General features: G+C 41.4%; 1 protein-coding gene across 4 annotated transcripts; it reads left to right on the top strand.

Moving 5' to 3' along the window:
* Positions 1 to 493: 493 nt before the first annotated feature.
* On the top strand, positions 494 to 17,215 carry CDV3 (CDV3 homolog). 4 transcript variants are annotated; one of them, XM_065830706.2, is made up of 5 exons: positions 494 to 1,045; positions 3,085 to 3,164; positions 5,296 to 5,432; positions 6,441 to 6,603; positions 14,446 to 17,215. In XM_065830706.2, exons 1-5 carry the CDS (start codon positions 821 to 823, stop codon positions 14,468 to 14,470), a joined length of 630 nt encoding a protein of 209 aa, XP_065686778.1. In that variant the 5' UTR covers positions 494 to 820; the 3' UTR covers positions 14,471 to 17,215. The 4 variants fall into 4 exon arrangements, with proteins under 4 accessions (XP_065686778.1, XP_071660975.1, XP_065686776.1 ...); XM_071804874.1 differs by lacking the exon at positions 14,446 to 17,215 and adding an exon at positions 7,869 to 9,983; XM_065830704.2 differs by lacking the exon at positions 14,446 to 17,215 and adding an exon at positions 7,688 to 9,983.
* The last annotated feature ends 1,112 nt before the right edge of the window (positions 17,216 to 18,327 follow it).

Here is an 18,327-nt window from a genome sequence, read left to right as displayed (position 1 = left end):
GCCTGGCTGCGGGCAACGCCCGCCGCAGGAGCCCCTTGAGAGTCCGCAGGAGTGGCTCTGTGGGGACGCTGCCGCTCCTCTCCTGCTCTCACCCCGCCGCTGTCCCTGACAGGAAGGCTCTGCCCCCGAGGCGGGAAGCAGCCAACGGTCTCCCAAGCAGCCACTGGAGAACGCTGCCCGCGCGGCCTCTCACACGGGTGCCCTGTGGGGCCCAGGGCCCCCTCAGGGGAAGCCGGAAGCGAGGAGGCCCAGGCGCACGCACCGCCCCGTTCAACCGAACGCCGTACACCTCCCCCAACCCCCACCCAGCTCGCCCAATCCTGGGCCGCGCCGCCGCCTTCCCGCCCGCTACGCATTCTCACGTCGGGACGTCAGCGGCTTGTCCCTGCAGACTTCTGACTGGCCGGCGGACACTTCTTCCCCGGCCGCTCATTGGCCGGCGAGCCGCGGCGCATGCGGTGCAGGAGGGCGCAGCCGGCAGGCTCCGCCCCGCTTCTCCTCAGCCCGTCCCCGCGGCGGGGCCGCCTCCTCCCCTCCTTTTCCCTCCTCTCTTTTGGGCCGTGTCAAGCGGCGGCCACCAACGTGGAGCGCGAGAGCCTTCTCCTGCCGGGCGTCGGGCGGGCTCGCGCGGGCTCGGCCGGCCGCAGCCGTTAAGCGGCCGCGCTCGCGCCCCTCGGGGAGGGGCGGCAGGCAGCGGGAGGCCGCAGCGCGGGGCTCACCTGTTGGCCCGGGCCGCAGCTGCCCCCTTCTTCCTCTCTCCGCCCCGCCGCCGGGAGCCGCCGCGCTCAGGGCCCGGCCACCGCCAACCGGAGCTGCCGCCATGGCGGAGACCGAGGAGAGGAGCCTCGACGACTTCTTCGCCAAGCGGGACAAGAAGAAGCGGAAGGAGAAGAGCAGCCGAGGGGCCGCCGCCGCCTCCGGCGCCTCCAACGCCGCCTCAAACGCCGCGGGGGCGGCCGCGTCGGCTGGGGGAGCCCGCCAGGCTGACGGCAGCGGCTCCGGGACCGCCGCTTCCAACACCGGCTCCGCCAAGACAGTGACTAAGGTGCGGCCGGGAGGAAGGGAGGGCGGGGGGAAGAGCGGGGCCACGCTCCGGCGGGGCGGCGGTGGGGGAAGGGTCACGACTTCCTCCGCCGGCCCGGACTACGCCTTCCTGCCGGCAGGGGGCGCCGCTGCCACCGACCCAGGGGAGCGGCGCCGCCCGGCCATGCGGGCACCCGTGGCGGCCCGGCCCCTGGCGAGGCTCCTGGGCCGGGCCTGGCGGCGGCGGGCTGTGGCCGGCGGACAGCCGCTGCTGCTGGGAGGGAAGCCCGGCGGGCTCCGGCCTAGGAGGACTCCCGGCCTCGAACCGCGCCTTGTGTCCGCATATGCCGAGGATAGCGGGGCCAGTACCCGGTTGCGGCCTCGGTTCTGCCCAGCCCACCCCAGTTTCTGAGCCGTGGTGCGAGAGGGCGGCCGGAACTGGGGATTTGCATCGGGTGACAGCAGTGGGCCGCCTGGGTTTGTGGCATGTGGCCTGTGGACCTTGGCGATAAGATCACCCCGGCTCTGCAGACGAAGTATGCTGAGCTCTTTGCCTTTCTGCCAGGAAGGATTTTACTGCCAGTAATATTATTTTGTACCATATTACAGTGAAACGATGAGAGTGCAAGAGAAGCTTAAGTGGTTGGAGTTAAGGCCTTAAAACTGGCCATGCCGTATATTTTAAAGTTAATTTTAAGAAATAATCTGCTGTTTCCTAATATTAACTTGGACTTTGACACTTACAGTAGCTTTCTAAATAGACTAAGATCCGTGGTAATCTTTCAGCTACTCTTCTGCTCATTTGCTGGTAAAATAGTGCCAGATTTTGACTGAAGCTTGTACTTGGATTAGAAATAAAGATCATTAAATGTGAAAAGTACATTAGTTTGGAAACTGTGATGTTGCCATGGAGATGTAAGAAATCTAAAAGATTTTAGAGGTGTAGACTGCTCTTTGAAAAGACTGCATATTCAGCAGATGGTGCAGAAACATGAGGTCACTTTTTACTTCTGCTATTACTTTAAAGCAGGTCAAAGTTTTCCTGCTGGAGGTTGATAATATAGATCATAGGACAGGGCTCTTAAAAGAATCTATATTGCTAGCTCTTCAGCAGGAAGGGGCTATATCATTGACAGATCATGCTTGCAAAGTTTTAATATTATAAGTAATATAACTGCATTTCCAGTAGAGTGTAGGAATTATGTAAACTACCAACTAGTTTTTGTGTGTTATAAAGCTGTGACTAGGATCATGGAGGGCTGCTTATCCATTTTGGTCCATTTCTGCTCTACCTTAATAATCCCAGAATCTGCTGATTACACAGTAGGACAAAATTGGCTCTGCTTAGGTGGGTCCCTCTTTCCCCAAGCATGTAATCAAACTCCTATTTTAAAACCTTAAAGTGATGCTCTCCAAAGACTAGTTTTCTACTATTTTGTATGCTGATTGCTGTGGTTTTGAAGCTGACCTTTTTACTGTTATGAAAACTGTATTAAGAAAACACGAAAGGCTGCAGATGCAGTTGTGAATGTGAAAAAGTTAAATGTAACAATATTAATCTTTGTCATAAATCCGCTGTGAGCTATTTCAAATGTTCTTTACTGTTTGTCTCCTGAAATAGGTGATGGAAAAGTAAATCTAAAGCTTCACGTGTATACAAGCTGTCATAAAAACTTCCTGTTAGTAAAAGAGAGAGGTTTTGCCCTTGTATTTCCTTGGTCTTGACTGCATGGTCCTATTCCCTACTTTGTGTTATTCCTCTGCTTTCCTATGAATTTTTACTGAGATGGTGTGGTTTTCTTTCACTCGAATGACTGTTTTGCTGGGGCATTTCTTAGCTGTTCTAGTGAGTTAAAGTCAGCTCACGAGTGCATCCTAGATGACATAGTGTAAGTTAGGGGAGGAGGGAGTGAAATCCTTTCCCCTGTTGGCAGTGGTTACAGGTCAACTTCCCAGGGAACTGCACCTTCACCCTTAGTTTGGTTTGTATTATCTTGGTCACATTCTTCTTTTCTACTTTTAGTGTAAAGAAAGTAACAACTCATTTTTCTCTTTTTACAGGAAGAGGATGATTGGAAAGAGTTTGAGCAAAAGGAAGAAGTTGATTATAGTGGTCTTAGAGTTCAGTCCATGCAAATAAGGTACTACTTTTTTTTTTCATTACCAGTATAATCATTACTTATGTAATGTGTGTTCTTTCTTCAGAGTTGACTCTATGGAGTCCAGTTAAACAGAAGTTTAATATGCTTCTGCTAGTTTAGAAGTTTGCTGCAGGGTAACTTAGGTTTGGCCGTTATCTATCGATGTTCTTTATTTACTAAATCGCAGTTGATATTCCAGGTCTGTCTGTTTTGGTTGGGACTCAGATTTTTATTACAACATCATTAACTTTCCCTTCCATAAAGACAGTAAAGTAGAAATTTCTGTGTGAGAGAAGTGCAGGATAGTAATTCCAACTGAATCATTTGACTGCTATAAGAATATCTGACTCAGTCTATTCAGCATCTCAGTTTGGGGGGTAAATTACTCAACCATTGTATTTTTATTTCGAAGAAGCCTCCAAAATATAGTTGGTGAAACTAGTGACCCATGACAAGATCCCATAGAACTGAATTTATGAGTCTCATCCAAGATTCTTTGTTTGCTTTTTCATTAGATTGTTCCTGTAGTCTGCTCCAAAGTAAGTCTACTATCATCTGTCCTGGTTAAGAAAAATGTTTCATCAGGTCAGAAAAAGAATTTTTATGACCTTGGTCTTAGACTGAGAATGGCACATAATCCTCATTGTCCAGGTATTAATGTTCAGAATGGTGCCCTCTTAAAATCATGTTACCTGTAACCAGTGCAGCAGATGCTTTCTTTGCTGTTAGAGTCAGTCTTACATGTTCTTTGGTTTATTTATTTTTTTAAACACGCCTTTCACATACGTAGTGCTTTTAGGCCATTTGCAAGTATTTGGTCTGCAAACTCTTCATACCACTCAAGTGTCACAGCAGATGATCACACGTTTGAATGAACACTTAACAAGTAGGTTGTTGCTTCACTGGCTACTATTCCTGTTTGACTGAAAAGCGAGTACTTTGGTTTTCCAGACAAAGGTGGGCATTCCAAGTGTTTTTTGTGTTGTGGCAGATTTTCAGGCACGTGGAAGTGTCTGCCACAGGATTTTGTAACCGCTCAGTTAATGGCTTCAAGGGAAAAGTGGAGAAGTAAATGGAAGAAAAACCCACTGGAGGTTATAAATTAACCAGCTCTGGAGATCTCTTTGAAAATAAGACACAGAGTATCTAGTGGAGTCAAGATGTTATGTATACTTACTCTGTTTTTGACAGTAGTTTGAAATAGGATAGCGGTGTGCCTAGGCCTTTGGTCCAGCTTACTATGATTGTTACTGGTTTTGGATGAACAGTGAAAAACAGTTTAATTTTCAGAAATGCTAGGTGGTTTTAACTGTTCCTTGATTATTACTTACACAGAAAGCTTATCCAATAACGATTAGTAGGATTTGGCGTTTTATAAACTTCTGTATTCACACTTTGCTGCTGTTCAGATCAATGTCTTGGGTTTTTTAACAGCCTTACCCTTCATGTATGTCCCATTATACCGCACAGCTTTCTGTAGCAGCTTTGTCTACCAAATTCTTTTGAGTATCTGACTATTTTTATGCAAAATAAAATAATCTAAATAAAATGCAGTCAGGCTTTTGCATAGGATTTAACATTAAAAAATATCTCTTTTCCTCTGTGTTTTTGGGTTGCCTGCTTTAAAAAGAATTGAGTAGTTTTTTTAGATTAGGTTTGTATGGTAATACAAGAATGTTTCTCAGGGGGTTGTGGTTATAGGGAAAGAGAGCTCAGGATTTGTTTTCTGTCACTGTTTTTCCACAATACACCTTAAATCAAGGATTTTTGTGGAAACTTGACTTATAGCCATTTCCTGATTTATTTTCTCATCACTTCCAAATGCATAACTATCTTAATAATAAAAAAGTCTTTAAGTCAAAGGTAAGTGATCAAATAAATTGATTTCTTAGAGCAGTTTGAGTTTGTCTTTTGTAAGAACTTTTCTTCTCAGTTGACACTTTTTATAGCAGTGTGCCAAAAATGGTTCAAGTAGAAGTACTAATACATTGGTGACAGGACCAATACAGTCTGGTTAAATCTAGTATCTTTGGTACAGTAACCATGAAGTCTTGTCTGTGCTGACTGTGAAATCTCTAGCAAGTCTTAAACTTCTGTTTATAAAGTGCTACTCATAATTTCTCTTTTACAGTGAAAAAGAAGACGATGAAAGTGAAAAAAGAGAAGAACCTGGTGACAACTGGGAGGAGACTGGTGGTGGTATAGACAGATCATCTGGTCCTTGGAACAAGTCAGCTCCTGCACCAGCACCTGTTGTTGAACCAATTGGTAAATTTAACTCAAGAGTTGTTGCTTTTTCCAATTAGAAGTATGCCAGTTTGAATTACGCTGCTCAGAGGGGAGAGCTTAAGGAGCGGTTCCTATTCAGGCACCTTCCAACATACTGATAGCTTGTTTTATATACAAACAAATTAGGAAATTTTCCTGTGAAGAGATCTGAGGAGCCAATTTGATAGTGCTGTCAGATACTTTAAATATTTATTTCTGACTTCAAAAATGTGAGGGGGGCAAAGCATCCCATCTTTGAATGAGCTGTTTTTACTTTGCAATCTGCAAAAAATCTGTTGGTCTGAAAACATTGCTTTAACAATATCTGATGTCTAATGTGGCAGTTCTTGAGTAGTGTTCCATGGTTAGTAGTATGCCATGTTTTTTTTTTCTCTTTTCAAATCAGTTTGAGAGTACAGAGAATGTGACATTGCAAAAACTGGGATAGGACTTAGTTTTAATTAGATAAAATTTCTTAGTATCAGCAGAGATAAACTACTAGCCGTGATCTGAGTTCAGACTATTCTCTTCTGTTGTGAAATTCATTGAAAGGTGGCCTGCTGTGTTTTTTTTTTCTTGCTTGTACAGGCAAGGAGCTAAAGTTAATTAATCGGTGTTATTTCAGTGTAGATTGTTAACTTAAATACAAACTATTTAGATATTCTTTTCTGCATCTGGAAAGGTGCTTTAAATAAGATACGACAAATAATAATTACATATTCAAATCTCTAGCTTTAAATGTAAGCTGCTAACAAATTGCCAGTAAGAAAAAATGAAGTCCTCATCAGTGGTTTTGACTCCCTGAACTTTATGAGACACAATACACTGGAACCACATTTTCATTTGACAACTAAGTATAGTTACTTTAGGTGATGCTGGATTTCCTGCTTTTTCTGAAATATTTGCTTCCAGGGCTTCAAAAAGTGCAAAAACATACTTGTAGGATTTTTTGGTTTTTAATATGAATGCAGACTTATTGTCTTGTCTAAATCTTGTTCTTATAACTAGTTACAGAAACCCCAGAGCCAGTTCAGACTGGTGGCGTATACAGGCCGCCTGGCGCCAGGGAGGGTGGCAGGCCACGGAGAGCACAGCAAGGACCACCGGAAATCTATAGTGATACGCAGTTTCCATCGCTGCAGTCCACCGCCAAGCTTGTAGACAGTCGGAAGTAAGTACATCCCATTAATTCTCCTAAGAGGTGTATTTTAACTGTCTTCTCTAAGTTCTTTTGTTTTAGGGCTTAAGCCTGAATCTTTCCCCAAAGGAAAGAAATAAGTAAGAAATCATTCTGTTTGGCAAAGGGAGATGGGAGAGGTCTTAATTGTGTTTTTGAACTCTAGAAAGGGCTTCCCATGAAATAACTTTCATAGGACATAGCCCAGTGAGATAGCTGGACAAGACTGACAGTTACTTTATCTTTGACTTGCTGAAGGATTTCCTTGAAGCAGAGTATTCCTGCTCTTGTGACAGCAGCTGGTTCTCTGAGATACTAGCCATGGTGAGGCTCTGTGTTATTACAGGCAGTAGACAGGAGAAGGATTTGAAATAGGATTTAATACAAATATAAATCAATCAATACAAATATAAATCAAGAAATCAATAAACTTGCTGTCTGAGCTGTGGTCTACAGCTACGATCCCCCCAGTTTTTGTTGAAATATTGTGTATTTTGTGGTGCTGAAGACTTGAGTCTCACTCTGCTTTTGAATCCTGATCTTTCTGTAACCTCATTTCCTACAGAAGAGATAGCTAGGTCAATACCTAATTCATTTGGGGTTTGGGGTTTTTGTTGTTGTTTTTGTGTGTGTTTTTTGTTTTTTTTTTTTTCCCTGCTTGCTGTGTTATTGGCTAATGCAGCCTAGCAGAAGCTTTGTTAGTGTGGCTTTACTTGGCAAATGAGACATGCTGGCATTGGTGCTTTAGGGTTTGAATGGTGCAAATTGAGCTAAGCATTCTAGAAATTGACTTCTGCTTTCTGAAATCTATTTTTCATAAATGCACTTAAATTTACTTTTGGGGATGTTAACATTGAATTTTAGAATGTAATCTGAATTGTACTGGATGATGAGCTTACTTCTAGAGATAAGATTTTACAATATTTGCTTGGGAATGTTTGGCTGTTCTGTTAAAACTCTAGACCTTCCTGTTCTGTGTTTATAATTTTTTTGTTGGGATGGGGTGGAAATCAACTAGAAATTCACAATTCACAAGCTAGTGATAAGATATTTACTGATTACATTTCTTTTCCCTTAGGGATAAAGAAATGGAGAAGAGCTTTGAAGTAGTAAAACACAAAACTAGAGGTAGGGATGAGGTGTCAAAAAACCAGGCACTTAAACTTCAGCTAGACAACCAGTATGCTGTGCTTGGGGATCAGTAGAGCTGCATACACATTACAATTAAGGAATGCTTTTTTGGTAACCCTTCTACTAAGGTAACTAAACTACAGCTAACGGCTATGATGAACATGTGCCACCTTATTTCTGCTGGATCTACTGCAGCAAGTGCAGCCTACTTTGACGTAAGTGATTGGTTCTCCTGCACTATGGAAGCATAATATGTTACAACTTCTCCATTGGATATGGGGCAAATTAGTGTAAATGGTTGATCAAGAGTCATCAGTGTTCTTTAATTGCGCAGAAAGATACCTACAGCCAGTGGTCATTTCAAAATCTTTTTATGTTCAGATACTGAGCCTTCGTAAAGGTTGACTACCTCAGACTTGCTGCACTCATTGTGGACACCATGTGGATCACAACTTCTGGAAGAGAAGGTTACAGCTGTTTTAGTGGCCATCTGAAACTTGAAACCAGCTCTACTGGATTCCTGTCAGAAATCCTGCAGAAGTCAGCCATTTGGTTCCAATTTGCTATAACAAAGATTTAAGTGACCTTAATGACAAACCTATTCTGTTCCCCTGCTGAGGAATCTGTCATGTGTAGCCATAGCCTACTAGAGACTTCTGGAGCGTACCATACCACTCATACTATCCAAGTATAATAGAGCTGTAGTTTGTTTACCTTTTTAGATAGCTGTACTGAAGTAACTGCAAAACAAAGTAAAACTCATTCAGTATCAGATTTGAGGAATGATGGGTTTGAATGGTCTGTTTGCATTAGCCTTTTTCCCAGTTGTCTGTTTAAGCATATTTTTTTTTTTCTGTTCTCTAAAAAAAAATGCCTGCCTTGTTTCTGGTATCAAATTGCAGTATATTTAAATAATGATGAGTTGTTGTAGTGAAATGTGGTTTATTTTGTTTTTCATCATGAGGTTTGTCTTTCTCACCCTAAAGCACTAAGAGTTTTAGTTTGGCACAGAGGTACCCAGACTTCAGAGGTATACAGTCTTCAGAATTTGTCTTTTAAAAATGAGATATGGGGCAGTAGTTGTATCTCCTCTGTTAAAAGTAGTTATTTGTTGAAGGGTGATGGTTACTTGATAACTAAAACAACTTAGTATGCAGAGGGATAACTAAAGCTGGTAAGCCTTATTTGTTTGGCTACTTCTGTGAAGCATGCAGGCTTTTTGAGGCAGAAATCCTCTAAGTAATACTCATAAATGGTGTTCATTCAAAGTCTGGAAGTTGAGTAATAATGAAGTGACTTCTTTAAGTTGTTGTCATCTCTGACTTAATTCAGTGGAAGTAGGCAAAACGGCACTGATACACTGAGAATATAGGACATTGCCCGTAACTCTAATTCGATGAACAAAACCTGTCAAGTACCAAAAGTGTCCTGCTGTAACTGTTTTTCTCTTCTCTGAATTCTGAGACCAGAAGCAAAATGAAGTACAATAGTGGCGTGCTCCAGTGTTGAGGTTTCTCCGAGCAAATGCCAAAAAATAGACCTGACATCTCTAAGAGTTGCCAATGGCAAGAGAAACAAGGGAACAAAACAAAACTTGCTTATGTGTGTGGGAGTACTGTATATGTGCAGAAGATGAGGGTAGTGCAGGAATTGCCTACTTGGGTTCCCTTTGACTAACTGCTGACGCGCTTCAAATCTTCTCTGAGGCCAATTGGAATTTCACTGTTGACTTCAGTGGGGCCGGGTTTTCACCTGGTTCTTTTGTGCACAGACTAAAACTGGCCTTGCCCTTGCAGAGTTAACTGTCTCTAAAACCTCTGCTAGAAGCTGCTATTAAAGAGAGGGCTCAAGAGACTATTCTTAAAGTTGGAGACTTCATTTGGAAACAAAACCCCACTGAAAGGCTGATACCCATGGCTTGGACTCTGAGCCATGTATCTTCCTCAAAAATACATTGTTGCCAGCAAAACTGCTGATTTGTCACTAAAGATTTCTGTGGAATTCATGGTAAATGGACATGTTACTTGATGTGGTAGAAATGTGAAATCTTAAAACAATTTTTCCTGATGCTATAAAGTGATTGAGATCACCAATGCACATGAATAAAGTTTTACTCTACTGTATGAAGGGTAGATGAGACTGTCCATTGTACCGGCTTTATTTGAGGTTTTGGGCATGAATTCTGGCAGTTTGGGAAAACCCTGTAACAGTTGCAAATCAAATAAAATGGAAATATACATGGATTCTGGAGTCTAATGAATTTTTGCCTTTAGTTTTAGCTTAGGACTGTACAACAGCTGAGGAAACGCAGAGCATTTGGGTATCTTAAGGGACAGGCCATGGAGTGGGTAGTCAGCCTTATGGTCAGGTGGGCAATGTTTAAGAGCTTATAGCAGTGCATATTAATATGACTTTTATTTATACCTAGAAGTTTAATTTGCTACTTGTCAGTGTGTCTTCTTACTCCTGCCGTATAGGACTGGTTTGAGATTGTGAATTGAGTATGAATGAAGCTTTTGATTTGCTTTTCACTTGGAAGTATCTCTGCTAAATTAAAGAATAAAAAAAAGAACCCAAACTGCCTCCTGGATGGTTGCTGTCACCAGGGTCCATCAGGTTCTGATAACTAGGGGTGCTATTTTGAGGGCTTTTCTTAAGCATATAATTCCAGGTTCTTTCTGGAGGCATAAAAGAAAAAAAAAAAAAAACAACACATCAGAAATGCAGCAGATAGCCGTAGTACAGAATTTTAAAATATTTTAAAGTGTTTCTTGTGTTAAATATTGCTGCCAGCTAATATCTAAATGCAGTTGTCAGTATCTTCCTTGTAATAATGAATTGTTCTGCATGCCTGGAACTTTGAAAGTCAGTCCTCTGTGGAAGCTCAGTATGCTTTTGAGACTCTGAAGTCCAACTTTATCTGGCTTGCTGTTGCATTAATTCGAGGCATGCTAAGAATGTCCATTTCATTGCTTCAAAATGCTCATTGAAGGCTCATTCCATAAACGAAGGATTGTCAGTTGTAGAAATGAGATTCTTAGTACCAGTCAGTAAAATGCAGTTGTGTGCCACTTCAGGAACTTCCTAACCTGTAACATGATTATACGGTGGGTTAACTGTTAATCTCCAATTTAAGGCTTTCATTTTGTTTTCTCTGACTTAAAAACACAGCCATAAAGTTACTGACCTGCTAGTAGAACATTTAAATGTCCAGTACTTACTGGAAAGGAACAGTTTGGATTTGTGGTTTTCAGTGATTCACTCTCTATGTAAAGAATGTTAAAATACCAAAACCTAGGTAATTTTAATAAAGTTGGACTTCCCAAATGCCTACTCTAGGAATCTGGCATGTGTGTTTACTTGAGCTGATGATAAATATAGGAGAGGATTAGTTTTGTCCCTACCCCATGGTTCAGCTGTGCCATGTTTATTTAATCTTATTCATGAGTGATGAGGAACTGACAACTAAAAGTGACTGTCCCCTGCTACTTTAGTTTTGTCTTTGCAGCTAGCTTTACCAGTTGTGTCTGAAGTAACTCTTACAAGACTTACTCATAAATGAATTTTTAATGGTACAAATTGTGTTAGAGACCTGACACCACAGGGACTAGAGTTTTTGGTATTTGACTCTGTCTGTTGGCTCTTGGAATCTCTTTCACCACAGCGTGGCTGAGACACCCTTGCTTATCTGAGCCTTTGCATTAGTTGTATCTTTTTGTCTTTCTAATTTCAGCCTGGTTGAGCAATTTTAAACATGCTTGTGGTTTTCTGTCAAATAGGATAACTAAACTGGAGCTGGTGATTCTTTTCCAGACTGATTTGGCTTCATGTGCTTAAAAGGTGTTTATTTACAAGGTAGCAATATTATTTCCAACATTGACCTTGTCAGATAAATGAATTCTTGATATTTTACAGGACCAATTTGTATCAGAAGCCCAAGAAACTAAATTTTGCCAAAATCCCCGCAAGTACTTAAAAATCTTTGAGTAGCCACGATCCAGGTTTTATCACCTGACTGTAATTTAGTTCCCAGATTGTCTCTCTTTGTTTTCAGCTTTCAATTTCACAAATTGGTTTTAATGGTAAGTAGGGGCTTTATTTAGGAATATAGGAAAATAATAGCATCCATATTTAAATTTCAGATATACAAATTAGGTACATACCAAGGGGGGGAAAAATCTGACATATTTGCTAATAAATTCTTCAGAAAAAGTAAAAATGTGACCTTGTCTGTATCAAGGTTGATATGAGAAACTTCAAGCTCTAGCAGATGGAAGAAGAAATGACAGGGGAAAACAGAACTGAGGAGTTTTAATACTGATTTGGAAAAGTCGTAACTCATGTATCTAGAGTTTGGCTTCTGAAGCACCACGTGTAGCTCCATCATGTTCTGTTTGAAGTGAATTAGAACAGGAAGGAAGATTTAAAAAAAAATGGGGAGAGTGGAAATTACAGAAATAAAATACAGGAGGTAAAAGAGGAGAGGGATTAAGAAGGCTGGTTTGTAAATGATAGTATTAAATGCATAGCCTGGAGTAGGGAGTGGAGTGGTTGGATAGGAGAAGTAGTGTGTGGGTAGGGATGGTTTTCACAAGTGACACATCCATCTGACTTTGGATCAGCAGAAGCGTTTGAAGTTCAGTACTTATTTTTTCCCTTAAAATAAATGGGAAAACTTATCCAGAGAAAAGGTAAAATTTTGCATTGGTACAATGCTGTGTAACCAGTTGCCTAACAACAGAACCAAGAAAGGACAAATTTCAAGAGAGTTCAAGTAGTTTTATTAGCAAATAACTTGTTTCATATTTAAAAAAACTCTTCTTCTGCATTATAAAAAGCTGAGACACTGACTCAAATTGCTATGAAGATGCTTCCTTTTTTTTGTGAAGCATCTTCTAATGGTACGTATATCATGGTTTTGTGTTCCATTGCTTAAAATGTGTTGCTATAGCAAGGTTAATGAAGTTCACTGGGCTGCTTAGCCAGAATACAAATATTAAAAATGTATTGCAGTATTAATGAATCACCAGAAAAAGTAGTGCATCTGAAATACTGGAATGGAAAGTATCATCTAAACCAACTGTTTTCACTCGAAAGAAGCAAGCCCGTTTTGTAGCAAGGACCAAGAGCGTGGGAGTTGGCTTTTGTTTTCCACTGAGCTGCTGTGTTAACTTCAAGTAATTTAGTTTCACTTTGCCTCAGTTTCCCCAGCTGTACCAAAAAACCCATAACAACCTACCTCACAGGGGTGTTGTGAGGCCAAAGTTGTTCTTTGTCAAGGGCTGGGGCTGGTGGGAAAGGTTTATCTCTAGAGAATGTAATATATGTTCTATTTAGGTATTATGTAATTACACATAGTATGTATGGGTAAGGAAAAAGTTCAGGCCAAGCACTCTAACTGATATTTCATCTCTTTAATTATCCATGCAACCCAAATGGTATCTTAATTTGAGGCTTTTTATTTTCATGTGGAATACATTACAATCAATATTGCTATATTTTGTAAACTCCATGACTGAAATAAAATCCTCCTCACACTTGATAGCCATCTCTAATAATGGGGCTGGTTTAAAGTTTGTTCAAATTCTGTGAACTAGAAATGTTCACTCCTGAAAGAACATATTTGTGTCAGGATATTAAGTTGTATGTTGTAGTAGGAATACAGTTTTCTTCCCCTCTCCATATGTAAATACACATCTGTCCTCTTCATCCTTTCCCATGCTGAAGTTGAAGTAGCATGCAGCCACAATGGAAATGTGGGAGAGAGAGTAAGCTTAACTTCAGAGCTTTAAAAATTCAGGTGTTAAGGCAGGCTGTGGAGGAAAAACATGAAGGGAACAAAACAAAAGGAAGTGCCCATGGAGAGGATTCTGTGAAGCAGATAAAGGGAAGAAATGAGAAGGTAGAGCTGTGAGGGCTGAGCAGAGGGCTAGGTTGGAGAGGAAGAAATACCGATGAGGTGATTACCCTTTTTACTGTTATCTCCTGTTTTATCAGCTGAATGAACACGAAGAAGTATTTATTTTTTTTTTTTTAATATGCCTTTGTCTGCTGTTGTGGATGATTTCAAGGTTCATCGCTCAGCTTTTACAGTGGGCCTCCAAATAGAAGCAGAGAACATGATGGTGACAATAGATGCCTGCAAACAAATTAGACCTCTGGTGGGCACTGGGCAGAGATGAGGCCCAGCAGCAATCTTCTCTTATATTTTTATCATTGCAGCACCTCTAAGACAGTTGTTAATGTGCATCAGCTGTGACAATTCTCTGTCAGAAATGATTATTGTTAAATTTGAACAAACTTGCATTTGCTTCAGAGGAGATGTTTAACTAGCTGAATAATAAGCATTAAAGAATAACACAGAGGGCTTTTTGGAATACTTATCATGATGACGATGAGGGATATTGAGGTCAACAGATTGGTAGGTGGTTTAAAAGGACTTTGAGGTATACTCGCTGTTACATGGTGGGGAGCAGAATTACTTTTATGTCATCTTTTCACCTCTTAACAAATAAACTACCTTGGTCTTACTGTCTTCCCTGCTACAAAGAGCTGTTTCTATCATTCTCTTATCACTTTCCTCCCTGTATTTTTCTAATATGCCCCTCTTTTTAAGGTGCTGATGAAACAGCAAATACTCATTGAGAACCTGTAAGAGAAATACATGCTGTAATATTTTTCCATATTGTTCTGTCTTTAATACAGCTTAACATCTTACTCGCTTTCTTGACTGCAACTACACATTGAGCAGATGTCTTCATCAAGCTGTCCATGGTGATGCCTAGATCGTCCCCTTGAAAGCTCACAACTAATTCAGAATCCACGAGAGCATGTATGAGTGGTTTAAAACCTTTCCAGTATTCATTGCCTTGGGTTTATTTTCTGTTGCCATTCACTTGCCACTGAATTGCCAAGTTCACAGAGTTAGTTAGCTTACCCTGCCAATCACCATCTTTCCCCGTGCTGACAAACTCAGTAACTTCTGTGGGCACTGGCTTTCGCCATCCAATGTACTGAAATCTTCAGTTTCATGTATATTATTCGCTCTTTTTACCAATGATGAGCATGGCATGCTCTTACTAACTTTTACTCAATCTGACCTTTCCTGTTCTGTTTCTTGTCTCCTGTCTTCTACATTGAATTTTTTTTCTAGCTCAGTTTTTGCATTGAAGTCATCCAGTTATTAACTGTCTGCTTTATTTCAAATACTTTGCCTACAGAAAACTGTTAATTAAAATGACATAAGCTTATTTTTTTTTAATCAAAACAACTTATTCTGCATCTCTTTCAGAGTATGTATAATCATAACAATGATTCAAACCATAAAAACAGGGTGGTACAAGAGAACAAATTCATTGAGAAACAGGTAAACATAAGTGAATCTGATCTCCTAGAGCTTAACTTCATTGGTTTCAGTGGAGTTATTTCTGTCACCTGAGACCAGTTTCATTAAAACCTGAGATCTTCTCACTTGCAGTCTAGATACAACAGCCAAAATCAAGAGTAAGTGAACAAGCCCCATAGCAAACTTGTTTTAAATTTCTGGGTTACTCTGCTCTTTGTGGCAGAGATGAAGCAGATGTGTATTACTTGGTCTCTGACCAGCAACCAGATGGGCTCAGCCATGCTTAGTCTAACATACCTGTTGTAATATTGAACTGAACACTAGGTTACAATATTTGAGATGAAGATGAGTGCAGCAACACTGGGGGGCAGGCTTAGTCTTTCTGGTTTGTTTCATTTCTCCACATTCTCACCTTATACTTTATAAAGCTCATACATCTGTAAATCAGGTTATATCTTTAAGTGCTGATTGCATTTACCAGTAATGCAACGTTTATCAATACAAAGGAGGTGTGATAAGGGAAGACTCAAGCCTGTTAGGATGTATAGCCTACCACTTAAGACCTGCATTGTCTCTATGAGAATGCTGTATCATATAGAACAGCTGCTTTCCAGTACTAATGATATATGGTTGAGAAGAACGGGATTTTGCATCCAAATAAATTGTGTCTGCCAGGTGCTGTATTACAGCAGTTACTAGTATTCTGTCAAAAACATTGTGGCTACTGGGGTTTTACCAAGTTGGCAAATAAGAGCGGAGGTTTTTTTTTTGTTAATTTTGAGGGGGAAAGGGGAAATAGAACAGATGCAGCAATACCTGGTAGTTGTTAGAATGTGGTACTTTGTACCCTCTCCCACACACCTAAAAGACTCATCGTTGCTACTGTACTCCCCAAAGCCCTGTCTTGCCACTTTAAATCCTTACTGTGTTATTTACTAACCACCCAGTAGCCTTCAGGACTGACTCGTTCTCTGACTGTGCACTGTGTCTTTAATCTGGGAATTAGGTAAAAGGCGAACTGGCATGACTGTTTTCTAGATAATTGGCTCTGCTAATTTTTTCCTGTAACTTGAAGCCTGGCAAAAATCTTTTGATTTGACCCTTCTTTATGCTACAGTATTCCCTTCTTTTGTTCATCTACATTATTTCCATGCCAAGGATTTTTAGGTGCCTGAATTATTTACCACTTATTTAGAAAGCAGCTCCATAAGCAAGACCAACTGAGTCTCAATCATGCTCTGTTTCTTTAGGCTGGGCTCTGGCATCACAAACATGGCTCCATCTGTTGCAAAATTGTTTAGCAAGTAAATACAATTTCCTTGAAGAATTTAAACCTATACCCTCAAAGGCTACACGGGAGCCTAATTCCCACAGCATACAGCAAAACAAAAGCAGTAGCACTGGTCACAGTACAACACAGTTCAGCTGTGAAAAGGAGTGGGGTTGCATGACTGGTAACATGCTAGCTCAAACAAAACGGTCGTATCTGTCATCTGGGCAGCAGGGTCTGGCCTAAAGCATTTCTATTTTTTTAATGAGGAGATGACTGAGTGAAGAATAGTAAGAGGACATCTCTGTAAAAGAAAACAACATGAAACTGAATTTGCTTTCAACAATGCATCAGAATGTCTCACCATCAGACTTAACCTGAAGAAATTAAGATAAAGCCACTGGAGTGTTTACTGTAGTACAAAAGAAAGAATGATGTCGTCTGGCTGGGAAAATGGTTGGCTGGGAGCCCACTGAGCACAGCAGAAACTGCTTCAGCAAAGTAGAGTACAATATGATCCATTTCTGAGATTCCCTGTGTGGCCCCTACAGTTAGCACAGAAACCTAATGATGCCTGTATATTCATATAATTATTTGTTTATAGTTGTAATTTATGTTCAAAACATGAACTATATATATATATTTTTTTTTTTGTTAGTAGATTTTTCTTTTTTACCCTGGTTTACCTATCTTAGCTTCTGCATATGACAACTTCTAACAGTGCAGTGCACACACCTGTTGTCCTTTTGTCTCAGGTTGGAGTAATGGTATCAAACTCTGTAAAGCACTTCTGTGATGTTTCCTGTGAAGAAAGCTGAGGAAAATAAATTTAACATCACCAACTGAATTTATACCTCCAAGTTTGTCTCGCTCTTGTTGTGTTCACCCCTTTTCTCAGTGACGCTGAGGAGTCAGTTTGACGGACAGCAGTGTGCTGGTTGTCAGGGTGTTTTTCAAGGCTCAGTGCAGACGAGGGCCTGGCTATGCCTGTAACAGCTGCTTTCTGTCCCTGTTCCCTGCAGTGCTCCCTTGCTGTCCCTTGTCCTTCACCCCAGCAGCTCAGTGCCTGCTGCCCCATCATTTTACAGCTAATCTTCCTTTGGGCAGGGCAGGCTGTGGTATGTACACAGGTGCAAGCTGAGCAGATGGTTGGAGAACAGGTAATGCTCAGGTCCCACTGGTTCTGCTGGGGGTTGGTGTGGGTCTTATTTTAGCTGTTCCCCTTCTGCCCTGCCCCCAGGATTCACAGCAGCTGTGGGAACTGTGTGTCTCCAAGGCTTCCTTCAAGCTTAACTAAGTGGGTCAGGGAGGGGTTTCTTATCTGTAAAGTGAGAACAGCAGCACTGCCCTTCCACAGCAGCTTCTGAGGACTGGAAAGAATTAAAAAATATAAAGTCACAGGACCTTTAGGTCTCACCTACTGATATCCACACCTATTTACCGGCAAAGCAGAATTCTGGAGGTAGAACAGAGAATTACCAGTGAAATACAAAGTTAATTTGAAATGTGATTCAAGGCATTAACAGCAGCGTTATTATTTTAAGTACGTGGACTTGAAGCAAGCTGGAGATGTCTGACATCCACAAACAGCATCAAGCTGTTAAGATCAAGAAACGCAAAGCAGGTGGTAAGACTGTAGTCTCTGCAACTCACCACAGCAATCTTGCCCCAGCCTAAGTCCCCACTGATAGGGGCAGAGATTTCACTTCTTTTAAAAAAGAATAAAATTCCTCACATTCATTACTATGTTTCAGTCCTTCCTGACCATTTCTTCAGGTCATCCTGACAATTCCTTCAGTCCTTCCTGACAGTGTGTTGTAGAGCTCACTGACAAAGCTCCCACTGTGATGAAGTGAGAAGCAGAAGCACACAGTGCAGCCTTGCACATGAAAGCAAACTGCTTTCCTCTTCTCTCTCATCTGGAACCTCCCACAGCTCAGGTCCCTTGTCCCTTCTCCCCAGCAGCCAGGAT

This window comes from Patagioenas fasciata, chromosome 2 (assembly GCF_037038585.1).
Source record: "Patagioenas fasciata isolate bPatFas1 chromosome 2, bPatFas1.hap1, whole genome shotgun sequence".
Classification (NCBI taxonomy): Eukaryota; Metazoa; Chordata; class Aves; order Columbiformes; family Columbidae; genus Patagioenas; species Patagioenas fasciata.
Note: the sequence above shows the minus strand (reverse complement) of the source record. Positions and strands in the feature narration are given on the sequence as shown.

What these genes read in the sequence shown, in the direction of transcription:
- CDV3 (XM_065830704.2), top strand. Translation starts at nt 821, where the DNA reads ATGGCGGAGACCGAGGAGAGGAGCCTCGACGACTTCTTCGCCAAGCGG. An exon ending in CCGCCAAGACAGTGACTAAG is followed by an intron (nt 1,046 to 3,084) that starts GTGCGGCCGGGA and finishes CTCTTTTTACAG; the next exon opens with GAAGAGGATGATTGGAAAGA. An exon ending in AAGCTTGTAGACAGTCGGAA is followed by an intron (nt 6,604 to 7,687) that starts GTAAGTACATCC and finishes CTTTTCCCTTAG; the next exon opens with GGATAAAGAAATGGAGAAGA.